General features: G+C 32.2%; 2 protein-coding genes across 4 annotated transcripts; both read left to right on the top strand.

Moving 5' to 3' along the window:
- The first annotated feature begins 648 nt into the window (after positions 1–648).
- On the top strand, positions 649–6726 carry LOC108477186 (chloride channel protein CLC-c-like). The gene is made up of 9 exons (XM_017779655.2): positions 649–1016; positions 2716–2795; positions 2921–3125; positions 3202–3402; positions 3602–3779; positions 4006–4268; positions 4608–4877; positions 5036–6164; positions 6252–6726. The coding sequence occupies exons 3-9, from the start codon at positions 2947–2949 to the stop codon at positions 6339–6341; spliced, it is 2310 nt and encodes a 769-aa protein (XP_017635144.1). The 5' UTR covers positions 649–1016; positions 2716–2795; positions 2921–2946; the 3' UTR covers positions 6342–6726.
- Positions 6727–8739: 2013 nt separating this feature from the next.
- Positions 8740–17906, top strand: LOC108479516 (cysteine protease ATG4). 3 transcript variants are annotated; one of them, XM_017782174.2, is made up of 9 exons: positions 8740–8942; positions 9353–9914; positions 9986–10071; positions 10246–10296; positions 10387–10766; positions 15325–15463; positions 17123–17178; positions 17265–17352; positions 17447–17906. In XM_017782174.2, exons 2-9 carry the CDS (start codon positions 9452–9454, stop codon positions 17483–17485), a joined length of 1302 nt encoding a protein of 433 aa, XP_017637663.1. In that variant the 5' UTR covers positions 8740–8942; positions 9353–9451; the 3' UTR covers positions 17486–17906. The 3 variants fall into 3 exon arrangements, with proteins under 3 accessions (XP_017637663.1, XP_017637660.1, XP_017637662.1); XM_017782171.2 differs by having other exon boundaries at positions 8757–8942; positions 17265–17335; XM_017782173.2 differs by having other exon boundaries at positions 8757–8933; positions 17265–17335.
- The last annotated feature ends 1089 nt before the right edge of the window (positions 17907–18995 follow it).

The raw sequence follows: 18995 nt of genomic DNA on the forward strand, positions 1-18995 counted from the left end.
TTCTTTTGACGTTTCATTTTCAACTGGCCTTTTTTTCTCAAAAATAAAATTATTATTTTATATTTCTACCAATCATATATATCAACATCAGCAACAGTCAATACTTCTCTCGATTACTTTTTCTTTAATTAATAAAACAGTAAAGTAAATGGAAAATTTTTAGAAATATGAAAATATAATTTAATATTTATAATTTCTATTAAATTAATGAGTGGAACAAGTATATTTATAAATTTTTTATAATAAAATTGATTTGAAAATTAAATGACATTTACTTGAAATGTTAAACATTTTGGATTCAAATCTATTTTTTAAATTTCACATGATTTGAAAATATTAAAGTATCACTACAATAATATTTATTATTTTATAAAAGGAATAATTTTTGATAATTGCTCAATTAAATTGACTTAATTAAAGAGAAATACAAACACTTAAATATAGTAAAAACAGATATCGATGATTAATTTTATAAATGAATAACGAAAAATAACGGATAAAGAGTAAAGAGTCAAATTTAACTTAAATTATATGTGTACGAACGTAATTTTTGGTTAAGCACTTGATTAATAAAGTAAATAATTAAAAATTGAGAATCAAATTAATTTGATTTCCTTATTTAACTCTTTTAACTAATTTTAGATTAGTTTTGGGGTGTTCTAATTTCTTCAACTATAAAATAGAAATCAGCTACTTAAGTTTTTAAAAGTTAAATTTGACATTGAGCATAAACGAGACTCGGCGAGTCGGCTGGCCGTCGAGGACCCATTTTTCATTTGAGAAAATTACAGATACAGGCGGTGGATAACAAATTATCAGAGTCTTGGTCTACCGCCATTAATAATTAATTAAAAACGCCCCCAGCCTCCGCCACCCCCTCCCCAAAAGAAGCAGAGCTTGAGGGAGGCTGTTGCCAACGATCAAGGCAACCTTTTATGCTCGTCGACAAAGGAAAAGAAAATTTGAAATTTCTTAGGGTCAAGGCTTTTGTCAATTTATTTTCCAAACCAGATTTGGTAAGATCTTTTTTGTATTTTCATTTCCAGTTTATTTTCGAAAACCTTTTCATTATTTTATTTAACTAACACCATACCAAAAATGAAAAATACACAACATTATAGTGTTAAATTCAATCTTTACAAGAATGGATTTTTATTTTTGGGTTATTTCACTATTTGGGGTTTGAATTTGACAAGCATTCTTAAATTGGGATTTGAAAATTTTTTTGTTTAAGTTAGTTTTTTAATTTAATAATTGTTCCAACATTAGGTTTGAATTTTTTTGTTTAAGTTAGTCCCTGAACTTGATAATTATTCTTATATTGGGACTTAGACTTTATTTTATCCAAGTTAGTCCTTATATTTCATTAAAAAAAATTTAAGCCTCAATGTGGGAACAATTACCAAGTTCAGAGATTAATTTTGACAAAAAAAAATTCAGGCCTCAATGTAAGAAAGAAACAATTACCAAAATAAAAAATAAACTTGAGATAAAAAAGAATTTAAACATTAATGTAGGAACTATTACCAAGTTTAACCTCAAAAATGCATTAATCATTTATTTTTATTGAATATTGGTAATCGAATCTAAATTTTCATACTACACAACACCAAAATCTTATCACTAAGCCAAGTTTTTGTGTTGCTTATAATACATGAAATTTGTGTATCATGTCTAATATTTGTTGTTGAGTACTCTTACTTGTTAACAAGAGTGAAATCAGAAAATTTTTAGGATCAAAATTAAATTATAATTTTACTATAAAAAATATAATTTTATTATTTTAATAAATTATATTTTTTATTTTTAAAAGATTAAATTAAATTTTTATATTTTTACCATTATTAATTTAAAATTTTAAAATTTTAAAGAGTTGATATAGATTTTTTTTTTTTTTTAGGATGCAGGGCTGTTTCGCCTCTGCCTGTTAACGGCATAATTATTTGGAAGAATTTATGGCTTTACCCCATTAGACTCAAAAACTGAGAAGTAAATGAAACATGAAAAGAAAAGACAAAATGATGTGGTATGGTATGGTGTTAGTAATCAAAAGTAATGGAAAGTAATAGTATTAAGGTACACAAAATCAAAATAATTATATGTTTTGACTTTTAAATTCCATTTTTGTAATTCTGCCTCTTCCACTTCTTCACACAGTCCAAGAGTTAATGTCTTTTCTTTTGTCTTTTTGAGTCGATATCCCTTCAATCATTAGATGATTATTCTTTTTCCCTAGAAGAGCTCACTCCTTTCGCATGCGTTCACGTCACTAATAAAAGACAATTATTTATGTCTTGTCAATTTTATATACTAATATCTTTAGAAATTGTATATTTAGAACAACATATTATTAAAAATTTAAAAAAATGTTACTTTCAAATATTTAAATATATTTTTATCTAATACTGGTAAACTACTATGATTATATAACAAATATATTTATTAGAAAAATATATAAAATAAAAATTAAGTTTTAATTAAATTAATATAAGTATTATTTTACATAAATTTAAATACATTGAAGTGAATTATCTAACTTCTTAGAAAAGAAAAGATAAGATATCTTAAATTTCAATTACACGCTAACAATAACTGAATCCTATATATATTGTATTTCTTTTTGACCATACAGAAAATTTTGCTGACATAAGTCTTTCCATCTTTTTCTTTGGTAAGGGAACTCTGATTCTTATATTTTGCTTTGATTTTGGGCAGAACATTCTCTCTTCTTTGCATGCAAACCACTAATTGAATCAAGGATTCGCTGAAGAAATTTGCTGCTTTTTATTTAAATTGTAAGTTATGCCAAATTTGTGGACAAGATTTGGCTTGCTTTGCTGATTCTGGTTTTCTCATTTGTATTTGGTTGAACATTTTTTGAATTTAATTTTACCAATATCATGATTGGATTGGAATGCAGGTTGATAAAAGAAAGCAAAAGTTATCATGCAGAAGTTTGATAGTAGCATGATGGACTTTGAAGAGAGAGTAGACATTGATGATTTTGAAAGCGAAGTTATGGAGAGGATTTACAGTAAACCTCTTTTGATTAAGAGAGTGAACACCACATCCCAGATCGCTATTGTGGGTGCTAATGTTTGCCCCGTTGAGAGCCTTGATTATGAGTAAGCAAGCCTTTCCCCTGCGTTTCTTCATTTAATTTAGTATACCCAAATTCCCCCCTTTTTTTGTGTATGACAGGGTTCCAGAAAATGAATTAGTGAATGAGGATTGGAGGTCAAGGAGGACGGTTCAAATATTTCAGTATATTCTGCTTAAGTGGGCCTTTGCACTTATTATAGGGCTAAGCACTGGCTTAGTTGGCATCTTTAACAATATAGCAGTTGAGAATATTGCTGGGTTCAAGCTGCTGCTCACCACAGAACTCATGCTGAAGCACAAGTAAGCCAGCTATTCTATTGCCTGCAACATTTCAATTTCTCAATGCCTTAAATTTATTCATGCTATGTTCTGCTTATTTTACTGAATTGAAAACATACTATTATCATTTTACTATCAATTCTAATGTGGGTTAGATGTTTAATTGGATTTACTTGACAGCTCCGTATGATAATTTGGACATGTTACTGATTCAGTGCAGATATTACAAGGCTTTTGCAGCATATGCTGGCTGCAATTTAGGTCTGGCAACATCAGCTGCAGCTCTTTGTGCTTTTATTGCTCCAGCAGCGGCGGGTTCTGGTATTCCCGAAGTGAAAGCGTACCTGAATGGTGTGGATGCTTATTCCATATTGGCTCCAAGTACTCTTTTTGTAAAGGTGAATGTCATTGGTATTGTAAGCCAGTATTTAAGAAGATTTCTTTCACCTCTCATTTATTACCTATTTGTGCTCCTGATATACTGGTTTACCCTTTATGCATATCTCATTACATACAAAACAATACTGGGACAGCAGGGCAATCTTCGATGTTTTGACTGATGATTAAACCTGTTTTCCCCGGTTGCGAATATACTTCTAATTTTCTTATGTTTATATCTGGCAGATTTTTGGTTCAATTTTTGGGGTGGCTGCTGGATTTGTTGTTGGCAAAGAAGGGCCTATGGTTCACACAGGTTCTTGCATAGCTTCTTTGATTGGGCAAGGAGGTTCCCGTAAATACCATTTGACTTGGAGATGGCTTAGATATTTCAAAAATGATCGTGACAGGAGAGACTTAATAACCTGTGGAGCTGCTGCTGGTGTGGCTGCTGCCTTTCGTGCTCCTGTTGGTGGTGTCCTCTTTGCTCTTGAAGAGGCAGCTTCATGGTAACCCCCTATCTCATCAACAAAATGGGTTTATGTGTTACTGCCTCATGCTATTGAGGCCATAACCTTTTTTTTTTACTTGTTCAATGGCAAGTCTCAAAACACCTTCTTCTACTAAACAAGGTATAAAAGCATGATATTGTGATCATTGGATAACTGTTTGGAAGTCTGATATGCAGGTGCAAACTGGAGAATGTGTGAACAATAATCATGATCTAAATGGTGCTTGAATATATGATTTCATCAGGATTTGTTGATGTTTCAAAAGAGTGCATTTTGGAATGGATAGTACACGTATATTCTTTAGTGATATGTATTTCTTCCGTTGCTTGTCTACAGGTGGAGGAGTGCTCTTCTTTGGAGAACCTTTTTCACAACAGCTGTAGTTGCTATAGTTTTGAGAGGTTTCATACAATTGTGCTCTACTGGAACTTGTGGGTTGTTTGGGGAAGGAGGACTGATTATGTATGATATCAGTGCAGCCAAAGTTGTATATAGCACTCCAGATATACTGGCTGTGATACTTCTAGGGGTCATTGGAGGAATCCTTGGAAGCCTATATAACTATCTTGTGGATAAGGTCCTTCGCACCTACAGCATCATCAATGAGTATGTAACACATTCAACCATAGATCTTGGAGTATTCAAGTAGTTCATTAATTTTGTTAACGTTATTAACATGACCCCGTCAATAATCTTTGCTTGTGAATTATCACTTGTTTTCATTTGATGAAAAGTCCTACAGCCTAATGGTTCTGTTTCTGCAGAAGAGGAGCTGCTGTTAAGATCTTACTTGTTATTATGATCTCCCTGTTAACATCAATCTGTTCTTACGGCTTGCCGTGGTTGGCTACATGCATCCCCTGCCCCGCCGATGCATCTACAAGTTGCCCCAACACTGATGTATCTGGCAACTACAAGAGCTTCCAGTGTCCACCTGGTCATTACAATGACCTGGCTTCACTGTTTCTAAACACTAATGATGATGCTATTCGCAACCTATTGAGTACCAATACCGTGAAAGAATTTCATATCTCCTCTCTTTTCATCTTCTTTGTTGCTGTTTACTGCCTTGGCATTATCACTTATGGCATAGCTATCCCCTCTGGGCTCTTCATCCCTGTCATATTGGCTGGATCTTGCTATGGCCGCCTTGTTGGTAGACTATTTGAACCAATCTCTAAACTTGATGTTGGACTCTTTTCCCTCCTTGGTGCAGCTTCATTTCTTGGTGGCACTATGAGAATGACAGTTTCCCTATGTGTCATACTGCTTGAGCTCACTAATGATTTATTGATGCTTCCCCTTGTAATGTTGGTTCTCCTTATCTCAAAAACCATGGGTGATATGTTCAACAAGGGTGTGTACGACCAAATAGTAAAATTAAAAGGATTGCCATACATGGAGGCTCATCCAGAACCTTACATGAAACATTTAATAGCTCGGGATGTTGTTACAGGTCCTTTGATCACCTTTTCTGGTGTTGAAAAGGTGGGAAACATTCTACTTGCATTGAAAAATACAGGACATAATGGGTTCCCTGTGATTGATGAACCACCATTTTCAGATGCACCTGAATTGTGCGGCCTTGTTCTAAGATCTCAGTTGCTTGTTTTGCTTAAGGGAAAGGCATTTTCAAAGGACAGGGTACTTGCGGGCAACAAGGTTTTACGTAAAATTTCTGAACTAGACTTTGCCAAGGCTGGGTCAGGAAAGGGACTCAAACTAGAGGACCTAGACATTCAAGAGGAGGAGTGGGACATGTATGTTGATCTCCATCCTATTGCCAATACATCACCATACACCGTTGTTGAGACCATGTCACTCGCCAAAGCTGCAGTTCTCTTCCGTGAACTTGGTCTTCGCCACATGTGTGTTGTGCCAAAGAGTCAGGGGGTAAGTCTCTCGCGCTCAATATTTTGGTGTGTACTAAATGCAGGCAATTTTGTATGAACTAATCGATTTTATATGTGCTAAATGCAGAGACCTCCAATTGTCGGAATCTTGACAAGGCATGACTTCCAGCCAGAGCATATTCTGGGACTGTACCCTCACGTCAGGTTCCAACAGTGATGATTCGAATGAGCTTATATTGGTGGATTAATGTTTTATGGTAAGTTGAAGATGGATGTTTGGCGTCCTTGCTGGAAATGAAATCCAAACATTGTTGGAAGCATAGTATTTCAGGAAGAGGGCTTTATATCATCTCAAGGCAAACATGTTTGAAGCAAAACATCATAAGCATTCAGCTTTCCCTCAAATATAAACAGTTAGATTTCTTTTCCTCATGTTAGAGTGCATGCAAAGTTGTTGTTGGTAGCAATTGAACATAATTGCCATGGAATTTGTTGTTGGCGCAATAGGAGGCTTTACATTTTACAATGAACATGGTGATGATGATTTTGTTTTCATTGTTGCCTTTTTCTTTTTCATAAAAAGTAAAAAATCTTCATATTAATTATTTCTTTGTGTTGCAAGAATTTGAGATTTAAATCCTGAGATAGCGGTGGTAGATTCTACATGAGAGCTACATTTCATTGTCTAGTTCTAGTTCATGATTACATCACATGTGCTTTAAATAAAAATTAAGATAACATATAACTTTTTATCTAGCGTTTAATATTATATTCTCTGGGTTTTATATCATTTTAAACTTAATTTTTTTTAATAAGGGGAAGGGAAGAAATAAACTCGAGAATCCTGAGCCATGTGTGCCAACCATTCCCAATAGTCTCAAAAACATAAACCCAGTCAATGCAAGAAAAACATGAAAATCCGAAAAAACACAGTCAAAGTTAAACTTTGATTTTTTATTTGCTTCCATTAATATTATGTATTTAGTTGGTGATTGTAATTTTGTCTTCTAATTTTTAAGGTATTTTTGTTGAAGTAATTCAAATAATAAATCTCCGACAACAATGAATTGCATTATGTTTATATTTTCATTTTGGTCACTTAACTTTTAGGTCGTTTTCATTTTAGTCGCCCAAAAAATGTCTTTTTTAAAGTATTGATTAGGGTAAAAAAAAAATTAAGGATTAAAGTGAAAAAGAGATAGAGACTACAATAATACATAAAATTGTCAAATTGTACTTATTTATCCTATTGCTAAATTTTTTTTCATGCATCGATAATGTCAATCAATTTGCTATTATTATAATATTGAAATTAATTAATTTAATTTCATTCTAAATTTTAAAATTTTATTTTATCTTCCCAATTATCATTAATGAAATCAACTCAAATAAATCATATTTAAAGATGGCCTATAAAACTTAAATTTCTTTTGATCATATAATCTAAAATATTCCATTCTAAGCTAAAAGTAAAAGAAAAAAATTTACAATTAATTAAATTAATTAGATTAATTACTTGTTCTTCATTTGGGTAAAGAAATGAATAAAAATTATGAGTTTTGTTTGACATAGAAGATAGAATTAATTAAATTAATTGTAAGGATTTTGCTTAGCATGTAAGATTCAATATCATATAATCAAAAGAAATTTGTGTTTCAGAGACAATTATTAAATATGAGTTATTTGAGTTTATTTTAATTTGAAATATCAAATAAAATTTAAAATTTTAGATGGAGATTAAATTAACTAATTTCAATATTATAATAACAAATCGATTGACACAATTTATTTAATTGATTTTAATGTTTTGAAATTTAAAATTTCAATATTAAAAAATTAGAACTTCCAAAATGGGGTAAATAAGTAAAATTTGACAATTTTTAATGCATTATTGTAGTTTCTACCATTTTCACTTTAACCTTTAATTTTTTTATCTTGATCAATACTTAAAAAGATTTTTTTGGATAATCAAAATAAAAAACCTAGAAGTTGAGTGGTCAAAATGATCTATCTAAAAATATTTTAATTTGATCGTTTTCTAATTCATCCGGGATTAAAATTAAAATTTCAGTTTCTTAAAACATATCTAAAAGTATCTATCTTCTTATTTTATTAATTTATTTATAAACTATTTAGGATAAATGACCTAATAATTTTTATTTAAGAAGAAAGATAATGAGATATTTATCAAAACTTTTAGACTAAAATAGTAAAATAAATGGTTAAAATAAATCTTTTCGCTCATAATGATTTATTTGATATTCATGTTTTTAATTTTTTTAGAACAATGGATGTTTATCTACCAGTAAATTTTAAATATATATATATATATATATTTGTGATATTAAAATTCACATTTTATATATTTCAAGTATATAATAATATTGGATTTTAATTTAATAGGATGTCTAACTTGACATTGGATTTTACATCTTTTAATATATATGATTATAATTATTATAAATTTTTTATATTTTATACTTAAAAATTTATTCAAGTATTAACTCTACTTTAAAATTAGAATAATTTTTTACTAATAATTATAAATTAAATTATAATTACTTTTAGATAATAGGTTCTCTTTAGGAATAAAATTCTATCCATTTTATTTATTTTTTAGAAAAAAAAAGGACTACACCACGGTGTCCATCAGTTCATGGCATCCAAAAGAGCTATAAGACCATATCAACAGCATTCGCACGTGTGGGCACCTCTATCAACCGCACGGTAATCGCGTTTCTGTTATTGTTTTGGCTAGCTCCTAAGTCAGACCATTGCATAATGTTGGTTGAATCTTTTGCTTCTCCAGGTTGGTTGTGTAAGTGTTTCTTTGCTTCCCAATTTTCTCTTATTACCTCTTCTACCCATAGCTTCTCCTTCTCGCTCTTAAGCTTCGGTTACCCTTATCAATCCCATGTCCCTACTTCCTTTTGAATCAGGCTTCTTCTCTTGTCCGCAATTCTTCCATTGCCATGTCTTTTCTGTCAGACGTGTCTCACACCTTGGGGACTTGCGACGGATGCTTTCCATTTTTTTTTCTGCTTTCTGTTTCAATTTTGATTTCGGTTCTTTCTTTGCTTGTACAAATAAATCTGCGAATACCTTGATTTTGCGAATTAGATCGCCAACAATCCGCGTCAGGGATCGTGCGATTCAATTCAGTAATATAATTCTGGCATCTCTGCTTTTCCTGTGATTGTTTAAATTTTTGTTTCATTCATGTCTCAGGTATCGTTTAGCCAGGGATCTGCCGTGCCGTATCGAAATCGGATTCTATGATATGAGCCTATTGCGGCTTGATATTATAGTCTGCTGCATGAGTAGGTAATGAAGGGTTTTCATGAGAGGAATGATTCTCTGAATTGCTCTTCTAAAGCTTCTATTGATAGCTCACCTACCCCTGGAACTGGATCAGAACCAGGTCCCAACGACTCTAAGTTCTCAAAGACTTCTCTCTGGTCAAATTTCTTTGCTTCTGCTTTCTCAGTATTTGACACATACAGTGAGTCGTCTTCATCTTCGGCTTGTGAAAAGAAGTCCTCATTTTCTAAAACCAATGGGTGGACAGCAGCTGTGAAGAGGGTTGTCTCCGGTGGCTCAATGAGGAGAATTCACGAGCGTGTTTTAGGGCCGAGCAAGATTGGAATATCTAGCTCAACTAGCGACATATGGCTTCTAGGTCTCTGCTATAAAATTTCACAGGAGTCCTCTGGAGACGTGGATGCCACCAGTGCATTAGCTGCATTCAAACAAGATTTTTCATCACGAATATTGATGACATATCGTAAAGGTATTCGTCATCAAGTTTGTGCTTTACAGGATGCGTGATGATAATACATTTTCTAAGTTGTTCGATTACAGGTTTTGATGCTATTGGCGAGACAAAAATCACAAGTGATGCCAGTTGGGGTTGCATGCTTAGAAGTAGCCAGATGCTTGTTGCACAGGTGTATTTTCGTTTTATTTTATTTTTCTCTCGAGAATGTTCAATAGTCACTAGGGTATGACTTTTGATCATGAAAATTGGCACTGCCTGTTATCTTGGGATTATTTTAGCTATCATTGCCTGTTATCTTGGGTTTATTTTAGCTAGTTCATGTAGTGGTTTTCTTCCCTTGCAGGCATTGCTTTTTCATAGATTGGGGAGATCTTGGCGAAAACCTTCACAAAAGGTTGTTTGATTGATTTATTTTTGAGGCCTGGTCTTGCTTATCTTCTCTTACTCATCTGGGATTAAGATTCTAACCTTTTTGCCTATGCAGCCATTTGACCTAGCATATATTGAGATTTTGCATCAGTTTGGTGATTCTGAGGCCTCAGCTTTCTCCATTCATAATCTTGTTGAAGCTGGAAAGAATTATGGACTTGCTGCTGGGTCATGGGTAGGCCCATATGCCATGTGTCGCTCGTGGGAATCTCTTGCTCGCAGTAAGAGGGAGGAAAATGACCTTGAATGCCAGTTACTTCCTATGGCTGTTTATGTTGTTTCTGGTGATGAAGATGGTGAGAGAGGAGGAGCTCCGGTCGTCTGCATTGAAGATGCTTCTAGACATTGTTTTGAATTTTCACGACACCAAGCTGACTGGACACCTATTCTTTTGCTTGTACCCTTGGTTCTTGGACTTGACAAAGTAAATCCCAGGTTTGTGAGCTTATTACGTTTCTTCATTTCATTCTTTCATGTTTGATAGATTCATCGGGAATTATCCTTTTCGTAAATTGATTTATCATGTTTGTATCAATTAGCTTTCTGATTCTGAATTTTTCTTCAGTCTGGTTCAATCTCCAGACACCTATGATTGCTAAAATTAAGACTTCCACTTTAAGTAATATTGCAAGACTGTCCACTTAATAGTGAGAAGATAGGATTTTCTTACTCCTATTTGGTGCTAAATAATCAACTGGCACGTTCCTAAAATTCTTAGGTAACAACATTGGATAAATTCTAGGTCAGTTTATCATAGCATGGTTGTTGTCTCCTATTCCTGAGCTGTGATTATATTGAAGATGAGTGCATTGATTTAGTGAAATTTAATGAAGGAATCAAGACTAGGTTCTTCAAAGCAAAGAAGTTTAAGACTAAGTAAACTTTTGAACATTTTTTTCAACACCCTTTGTTGCTTATCGCAAAAGATAGATTTGAAAGTCTGAGTGGGTTTTCAATTTTTTATGCTAGACATGTTTGCCGGAATTGATCCTAACAAAGTAATTGATCTGTTTCATTTCAGAAAGGCATCTTGCAAATGGCTACTTCTTTAATTAGTACTTGTTATTTTGGTGGAATTATTGGTAAAATCCCACCGTTGGTTCCCTTAGTTAGAAAATTAGGCCATGTGTATCCCTAAAATTATAATCCTAAGATGGCCTTATTAAGTTGTATGAGCTCAGAAAGTGGATCATGAGTATTTGCCCCTCCTTGGCTGTATGGGCACCACATAATTGGATTGATGGATTTTTTTCCCCTTAGATAAATTCAATATAGAAGGATTAGTATGTTTATGCATTCAGAGTGAAGTGAATATGTAAATAGTGTCCTTTTGTAGAATATCAATAAGCAATAATGAGCAAAAAACAGTCGTCTACTTTTTTATTATAGTTTCGCCCAAAATAGTCATTTACTATTTGACCATAGTTTATCTTTTCTTCAACAAGGAGATGATTGGAATATTTTCTCTTCTATGTCAAATTGGTTCGATTGTATATGTTTTAGCATTAAACAGCCTCTCTATGTTTTATTAGTATGCTTGTTTTGCCATTGAAGTTGCATGATTAAGCTATTGGTTTAATCATTTATGATCTGGTCTGTAAGATCCATATAACTTTCCAGTTGTGGTAAATTAAGAGTAAATACCAAGTTATATGGAGAATATTTTTATCTTTGGTTGTGAGAAAATGTTGATGCAACCATATAACTAGTGAACATGATGTTAAAGATTATCAGCCTTATGGCATAGCATGCACTATATAATGGTGGTAGCGACTCCCTTCACCATTGCTATTCATTGCAATTGAGGTGTAAAATGTGATCTACATGCGTAGCAGCATAAAAGAAGCTAACAACTATAATGGGACTCTAAAGCCATGATTGATTTCTTATATTTCTCTATTATTAGTTTCTTCTTTTTCTTTAATTAAATCAAACGAAAACCCATACCAAAACTGAGGGAACTCATCCAAATCCAAGCAGTTCAACTAGAATCAAAATAAAAGTGGGAATTAATCAGGTAAGAAACAATATTCAGATAGGCTACCCTTTCTCACAATTTTGTGAATTTAAATTGTGGATGGCATGGAGAGATCTCTTTTGTAACTGCTATGGTCGTGGGTTTTAGATTATATGTCATTTTCTCTAGTCTCGATTCTTGAAAGAGAGATCAGACTTGAGAGTTGAAACAGAGTGACTGTGACTATGTGGGTGAGGTGTGACAGTGCTTGGCTTTAGATTGTGGATGGTATGAGTATGGCCGTTTTAAATTGTGGAAGGGTATGGAGAGATCTATCTTGTATCTTCCATGATCATGGGTTTTAGCTTATGCATAATTTTCTGTAGTCTTGATTCTTGAGAGAGATAGATCAGACTTGGGAGTTGAAAATCCTAAAGAGAGGCCATGATAGTGCTGGTGAGGTATGAGAGTGATTGGTTGGGTTGAACGTAGGTGGTTCTACTATGGAATGAGGAAGAAAAATGGACAAGATCTTAGGAAAATGAATACATAAGAGAAATATTATGGTTTGAGGATTGTGGAGGCTTGTGTTTCTTGTGGCATCTAAAAGAGGAGAAATTATTTTATGAACCCTCCTTACCACATCATCCATGTTCCCTTCTTACCAACTATACATATGATGTGGAAAAGAGATGGTGTTTATTTTTAATTGGTAGAGACCATGGATGATGTGGTAAGAAGGGTTCATAAAATAATTTCTCCTAAAAGAGATTTGATTTTTCATTACTTTTTTGAAAATTTAGGAGGGAAAAGAAAATGGTTAGTTGAATTTGAGATTTTGATTAAAATTTGGTACAATTGTCAATTGTTGATGACTGAATCTATACTATTATTTAAGCCTTTGATAGAGTTGGTGTCACGAGTCAATCAGGCACCAACTCAGTTGGAAAGTGACAAAAGGGTCATTCATTTTACAAAATTATATTATTACGAGGGTGTTTTTGTCTTTTCATATTTTAATAAATCAATAAAAAATTACCTTTGGTAGGGTTTGAACCAATAGCACCATGAATTTTAAATCTTTGACTTTACTTTTTCATCCAATGCTTTATTTGGTTCTTAATAAATTTTTAATAAATATATTTGTTACATAATGTTTTTTTTACCCACATCTTGGTGTGCCATAATCTAATATTTTTTTTATGAGTTTATTTATGTTCCTTTAAGAAAACAATTAATTTGAATTACTGTATAATACATTTTGAAATTTCAGTGGAAGTTTATATTTGTTATCTGGTGTAGACTTCTGTGAAAAAAATGCTTACTGAAGTGGAGGGTTTTATCAAAGTTATTCTTGATTGTATGTGTTTGATTGAGATTAGGTCGCAAATGATTATGTTTTCTTTTTCAATTAAGTATTTAAAGTGTTGCACATGGGCATGTGGCATAATTGTAAAGTGTATTTATCCTTGCTTACAAAGAACGCTTGAATCCCCTTCTCAATAATTATGTCTTCCGAGAAAGAAATTTATTTAAAGTGTTCGTCCCTTATTTTTCCCGATTAAATTAATGTGAACTTGACTTTATATATGATACCTTTTCAATCATATATATTTATAGCACTTATGTCCATAGTTTGTCTATACGACCTTTTAAATGCGCATATTAACTTCTAAAGTATAGCTAAACAATGTGAATAATTTATTTTATCATGTAAATTAAAGAATTACGTAATTAATTACTTAAGATATCATAATTAGAAGTTTCGAGCGGCACAATTATTTTTTGCTTCATTCAATGGTAGGTTATGCAGAACTGACAGAATATTTTAGACAAGCAGTTTGATTACATCTATTTTATCATTTTTTACCACATCCACAATAAATTTGGTGTCATTGAAAACTTGGTTGTGATTGCAATTTAAATCTCTTTTTATAAATGAACCTGATAATTGCTTTTAGTATTTGAAAAAGATTTTTATGCTTGTTTGTTTTGTTTCCAGTAATGTCCCCTGTACACTTTCTAGTGTAATGTCCCTCTTGCTTTGCATGCATCTGTCTTTATTCTGTATGAATGGAAGTCCATAGGTTTGAGCCATACTGAGGGAGGTAGTTCACTCTCATTCCCTAATTAAATCCTGCCCTGCTCTCCTCTAGATTGACTTGACATATCTTGGGAGAGATCTCAGTTAAACAGTTTACTCTCATTCCCTAATTAAATCCTGCCCTGCTCTCCCCTAGATTGACTTGACATATCTTGGGAGAGATCTCAGTTAAACAGGGGTGTGCATTTCTGCGTTTCCTTATACATGTACTGTTTACTACATGTTGAGAAGATGAATTCAGCTTTTGGAATGCTTGTTGAGATAATAAAGTATTCTATTCACTGTATTCAGGATGTGGAGACTTTAGTATGCTACTTTACATCTATATTGTCTGTTTCATTTTTTGTCCATAAAAGATTTCCTGACCAGATAAGAAACAAATTTATATTTCCTTTATTCCATAATTGCTGGTCTCATTTCTATTTTCAAAATTTAAAAGTGTTTTTCCTCTTTTTTTTAATTACTTGAGGATATTTTCTATCAAACCTCCAACTTTGCCACAGCCATTATGTTATTCATGCTCGTCATTTTCCTTGAACTGTTCTTGTTTGACATATTTTTGGACATAAATATGGGACTGAGATACTCCAAATATATTTAAGAATTTGGAAAAGGATGGTCATATCACTAAATACTCACCTCCGAGTCTGAGTGACATAGCAGCCAATTCGATCTTCTTGAAGAAAGAAAATCTGTAATTGTTTTAAATGGGCACATTTGTTATCAATGTGAGTGCATTACATGTTTCCTTAAGCATTGAGCTGGTAAAATAAGGTTACTGCTTATTTAGAGTCAGTAAAACATGTATATACTTCAATTAGTACTCATTGTTTTTCCTCACAGAAACAAGTAGCTTTACAGTTATAAATTATTAATTTGTACTTGAACTGCCATATTTCTAATCACTTGGAATTTCCTAAATTTTTTATCAGGTATATTCCATCGCTGCAAGCAACATTCACCTTTCCGCAGTGCCTTGGCATTTTGGGTGGGAAACCTGGTGCCTCAACTTACATTGTTGGCGTTCAAGAAGAAAATGTTTTCTACCTTGATCCACATGATGTTCAGCCGGTAAATTACTCAGTTTCTTGACATAACCACTCATATGTTACATTCTATTGTTCTTTTAAATGTGATATAAGTACTTAAGCTGATAGACTCATCTGGGGAACTTCTTTTGCTTGTTTTGTTTGTTGCCGATGAATGTCTTCTCTCTTCACTGAGACTCTGTTCTGGAAATTGTTTATTTGGCCACTTGTGTGAAAAGTTATAGGAGTAATATAAATCCTTGTATGAACCAAACCTATATGAATTCTTTCAAGTCAGAATTGATTGGTAACTTCAGATGCCTAAAGCCTGTTATTCATCCACTGGCATGGTAGTGAAGAGGGTCTGAAACTTGTTTCTTAAATCTTATTCAAGCCCTTTATTCATGCAGTGCTGAAGTAGAAAGAATGAAAAAACCTCAGCCAAGGGTAAAAATTGAATTTGGAATAGAAGTAAGGAGAATAAAATGGTTTTAAGATTGTAAAACCTTAACAGATCCAAGTGTAAATGGTTGCTTATTATGTCTAGAAGACTATTTATACTGGAGTTACAACATCGTTTTCTCCTAACCCTTAAATACATATTTCTGATTTCTCCATCCTTTTAACAACTTAGGTTTCTGAAAAATAAATGTTATACTTGCATAAACAATGTAGAATGTCACTTACCAAAAAAAAACTGTAGAATGTCATCATCTAACTTTCAATGATGGTTACTGGATCTACTTGGTACACTTTCATCGTTAGAAGCAATGCATATTCTTAAAAATTTGCTTACAACTCAAATTAGTCTGAGATTTTCCAACTTGGTTAGATGTAAGAGATAATAACAAAACAAGAAGGCAGTCACTTTGTCATTTCTTTCCAATACTGGCATTTACACGTAGTTGCTTTCTCCATTGATTTTACTTTTGAGTTTTTCTTGGTTTGCATGAATACAGGTTGAGGATAGTAAAAGAAGAATGTTCATTTTTTTTTTGAATCCAGAATCTATATTTAGCAGTGGGTTTAAAGGGAACCTTAGAAATATTTTATTATCAGTTTCCAGTGAACTTGGAACAAATGTCATTTCAATCCTATTCGATATTTGAAGAGAAGTTTAATGGTAATGGTCATTTCTCGTTGCTGTCCTTTTATCTCATCTCTAGGAATATCTGTTATGTTTGGAGTAAGGTTTACGTTCTCCTGCTGCCCTTCTGGCTAACGAGTTTGGCAGCTCATTTGCAGTCCCAAACATGTTATGGCCCTTACCAAAAGACCCATTTTATATTTTTTGGATGACAATATTACCCCTTTAATTATTTACATATTTAATAATTGAGTTTTAATTTATAGTTTGAAACAATTTTTATAAAGACAATGTAAAAAATTTTAGTGTAAAATTTTAAGAGTAACATCCACAATATTATCTGTTTTGGTATAATATCTTCACAATAATTTACTTAAATTCAAGAAAATGAATTTAATTTTCAAAGACAGGTTCTTCTTAGACACTTTCACTTTTCACATCACTTTCTCACAACTCTTCTAAAACTTGCCTGTTCGAACTTGAGCTTTTTCCAATTCCAATTGCTTGACTATATCCAAGTGTGCTTTTGTGTATGCTTGCTGTATCTTAGTTGGGTTAAAGCCGAACTGAGGAGTTTATGTTAGTTGTAGTGACACTGAAAATTTTCTTTACCAGGTAGTTAATCTGAGTTCGGATAATCTGGAGGCTGATACATCATCTTATCACTGCGAGTAAGTACCTTTCTCTGATTAACTTGTATGTTTTACATACATTGGTTCTTTTCCCCCTTAATTTTGTTCTCTCTTGTATGCTCCAGTATTATACGATACATTCCTCTGGATTCACTTGATCCATCCTTGGCAATTGGATTTTTCTGCCGAGACAAAGGTTTTCCTGTTAATCTTGTTGGTATTTACAATTTTTCATCATAGGTTTGGACCAGGCCTACTTATCGACTATGAAATGAGCTTGTTCTTTCTATCTTGATCATTTTGGCAGATGATTTCGATGATTTTTGTTTCCGGGCATCCAAACTAGCTGATGAATCGAATGGTGCTCCCTTGTTCACTGTTGCTCAAACTCATAGTGTTTTTAAGCCTATTAACCACGGTGATACTATGGCTGATGCCGGTGGTGATCGAATGGATGATTCCATTGGTGTACTGCCTACAGGTGATGTGGATGGCAACAGTCATGAGGATGACTGGCAGCTCCTTTGATGGAGCTTTCTGTATCTTCTACCGGATTGTTATGTAGACGTAATAGAAGAACCATGATTACAACGTGTGTAGGTTAGTATTTTGAGTTGTAATGATTCTTTCACTAAATTTCAAACTATTTGCTAAGTTATAATTTATATAATTGACTACCAGTGATCAACAGATACGTGCAATTATTGTTGGATTTTATTTGGCAGACATTCTATTTCAATGTTATATTATTTAGAAGATGAGGTAAATTAAGTGTAGCATGCCATGTTCTGAAATTCATAAAATTACGAGTTTTTATCATGGTAGTAAATATGGTCTCGTTATTGGTTGTATTAGTCTGTATGTATTATTAGTGCTGAGCAAGATAAATTAAAGATTTGGATGGTTTACAAAATGTGTTTCTTGAAATTGAATTAATTTTAATATATAATTAATTTTATTTTTATAGTATAAAAATAAATATTTTATATTTAAAATAGTTGAAATAATTTGAAAGTTTTTGAAAAATTATTTTTAAGAAGTATTTGTGAATAAGATTTAGAAATTTTGTTAAATAATATTCAAAAGTCATAAAATAAAGTTTATTTTGTCAAAATAAATTAAAATATTTAAAATAAAAATTAATATGAAAAATCGAGCTAAATCGAATAATGGATGATTCAAAAATCTAAAAGAAAACTTGATCGAATTGAATTGATATCACACGTAGTATATATCGTTTTGATTTTAAATTGATATCAAGTATAATTTTCATTTAGGTCAAAATTTCAATGTGTTTCAATTCGTTTAATTCAATATCAACTCGTACTGATGCGTATTGTTTAAATTGGTACTATAAATTCGGTTACTTTTTTTTGTTATTTTTTTTCTTGTTATTTTTCACTATTTTGCTACCATTTCACTACTATATTGCTACTACTTTGTTGTTATTGTTTAGATATTGTATAACTTTTATTTTATTATTAATTTTGTTACTATTTTAGATGCATTTACTTGTTAAGCTGCACCTGTCTTAGTGCTATTTAAGTGTACATATTGTTTTTTAATTTATTTTTAATTTGTTAAAAAATATTTATTTTAATATTTTTAATATTTTTGATGTATTATATATTTTTTAAAAATATATAAAAGAATAATAGAAAAATTAACATGGCTGAGCGAAGCCAAGCTCGAGTTTTAATATTTTTATTCGAGCTGGACTTGAATAAAATTTTAGGTTCATTTTTTGAGCTGAGCCTAAAATTTCAGTTAGGCTCGGCTCATGAACAACTCTAATTTAGAGCTATTTATACTAAGATTTTGTTGATGACTAAATAAAAAGAAATTACCCCTTGAGA

The sequence above is a fragment of the Gossypium arboreum genome, chromosome 12 (genome assembly GCF_025698485.1).
Source record: "Gossypium arboreum isolate Shixiya-1 chromosome 12, ASM2569848v2, whole genome shotgun sequence".
NCBI lineage: Eukaryota > Viridiplantae > Streptophyta > Magnoliopsida > Malvales > Malvaceae > Gossypium > Gossypium arboreum.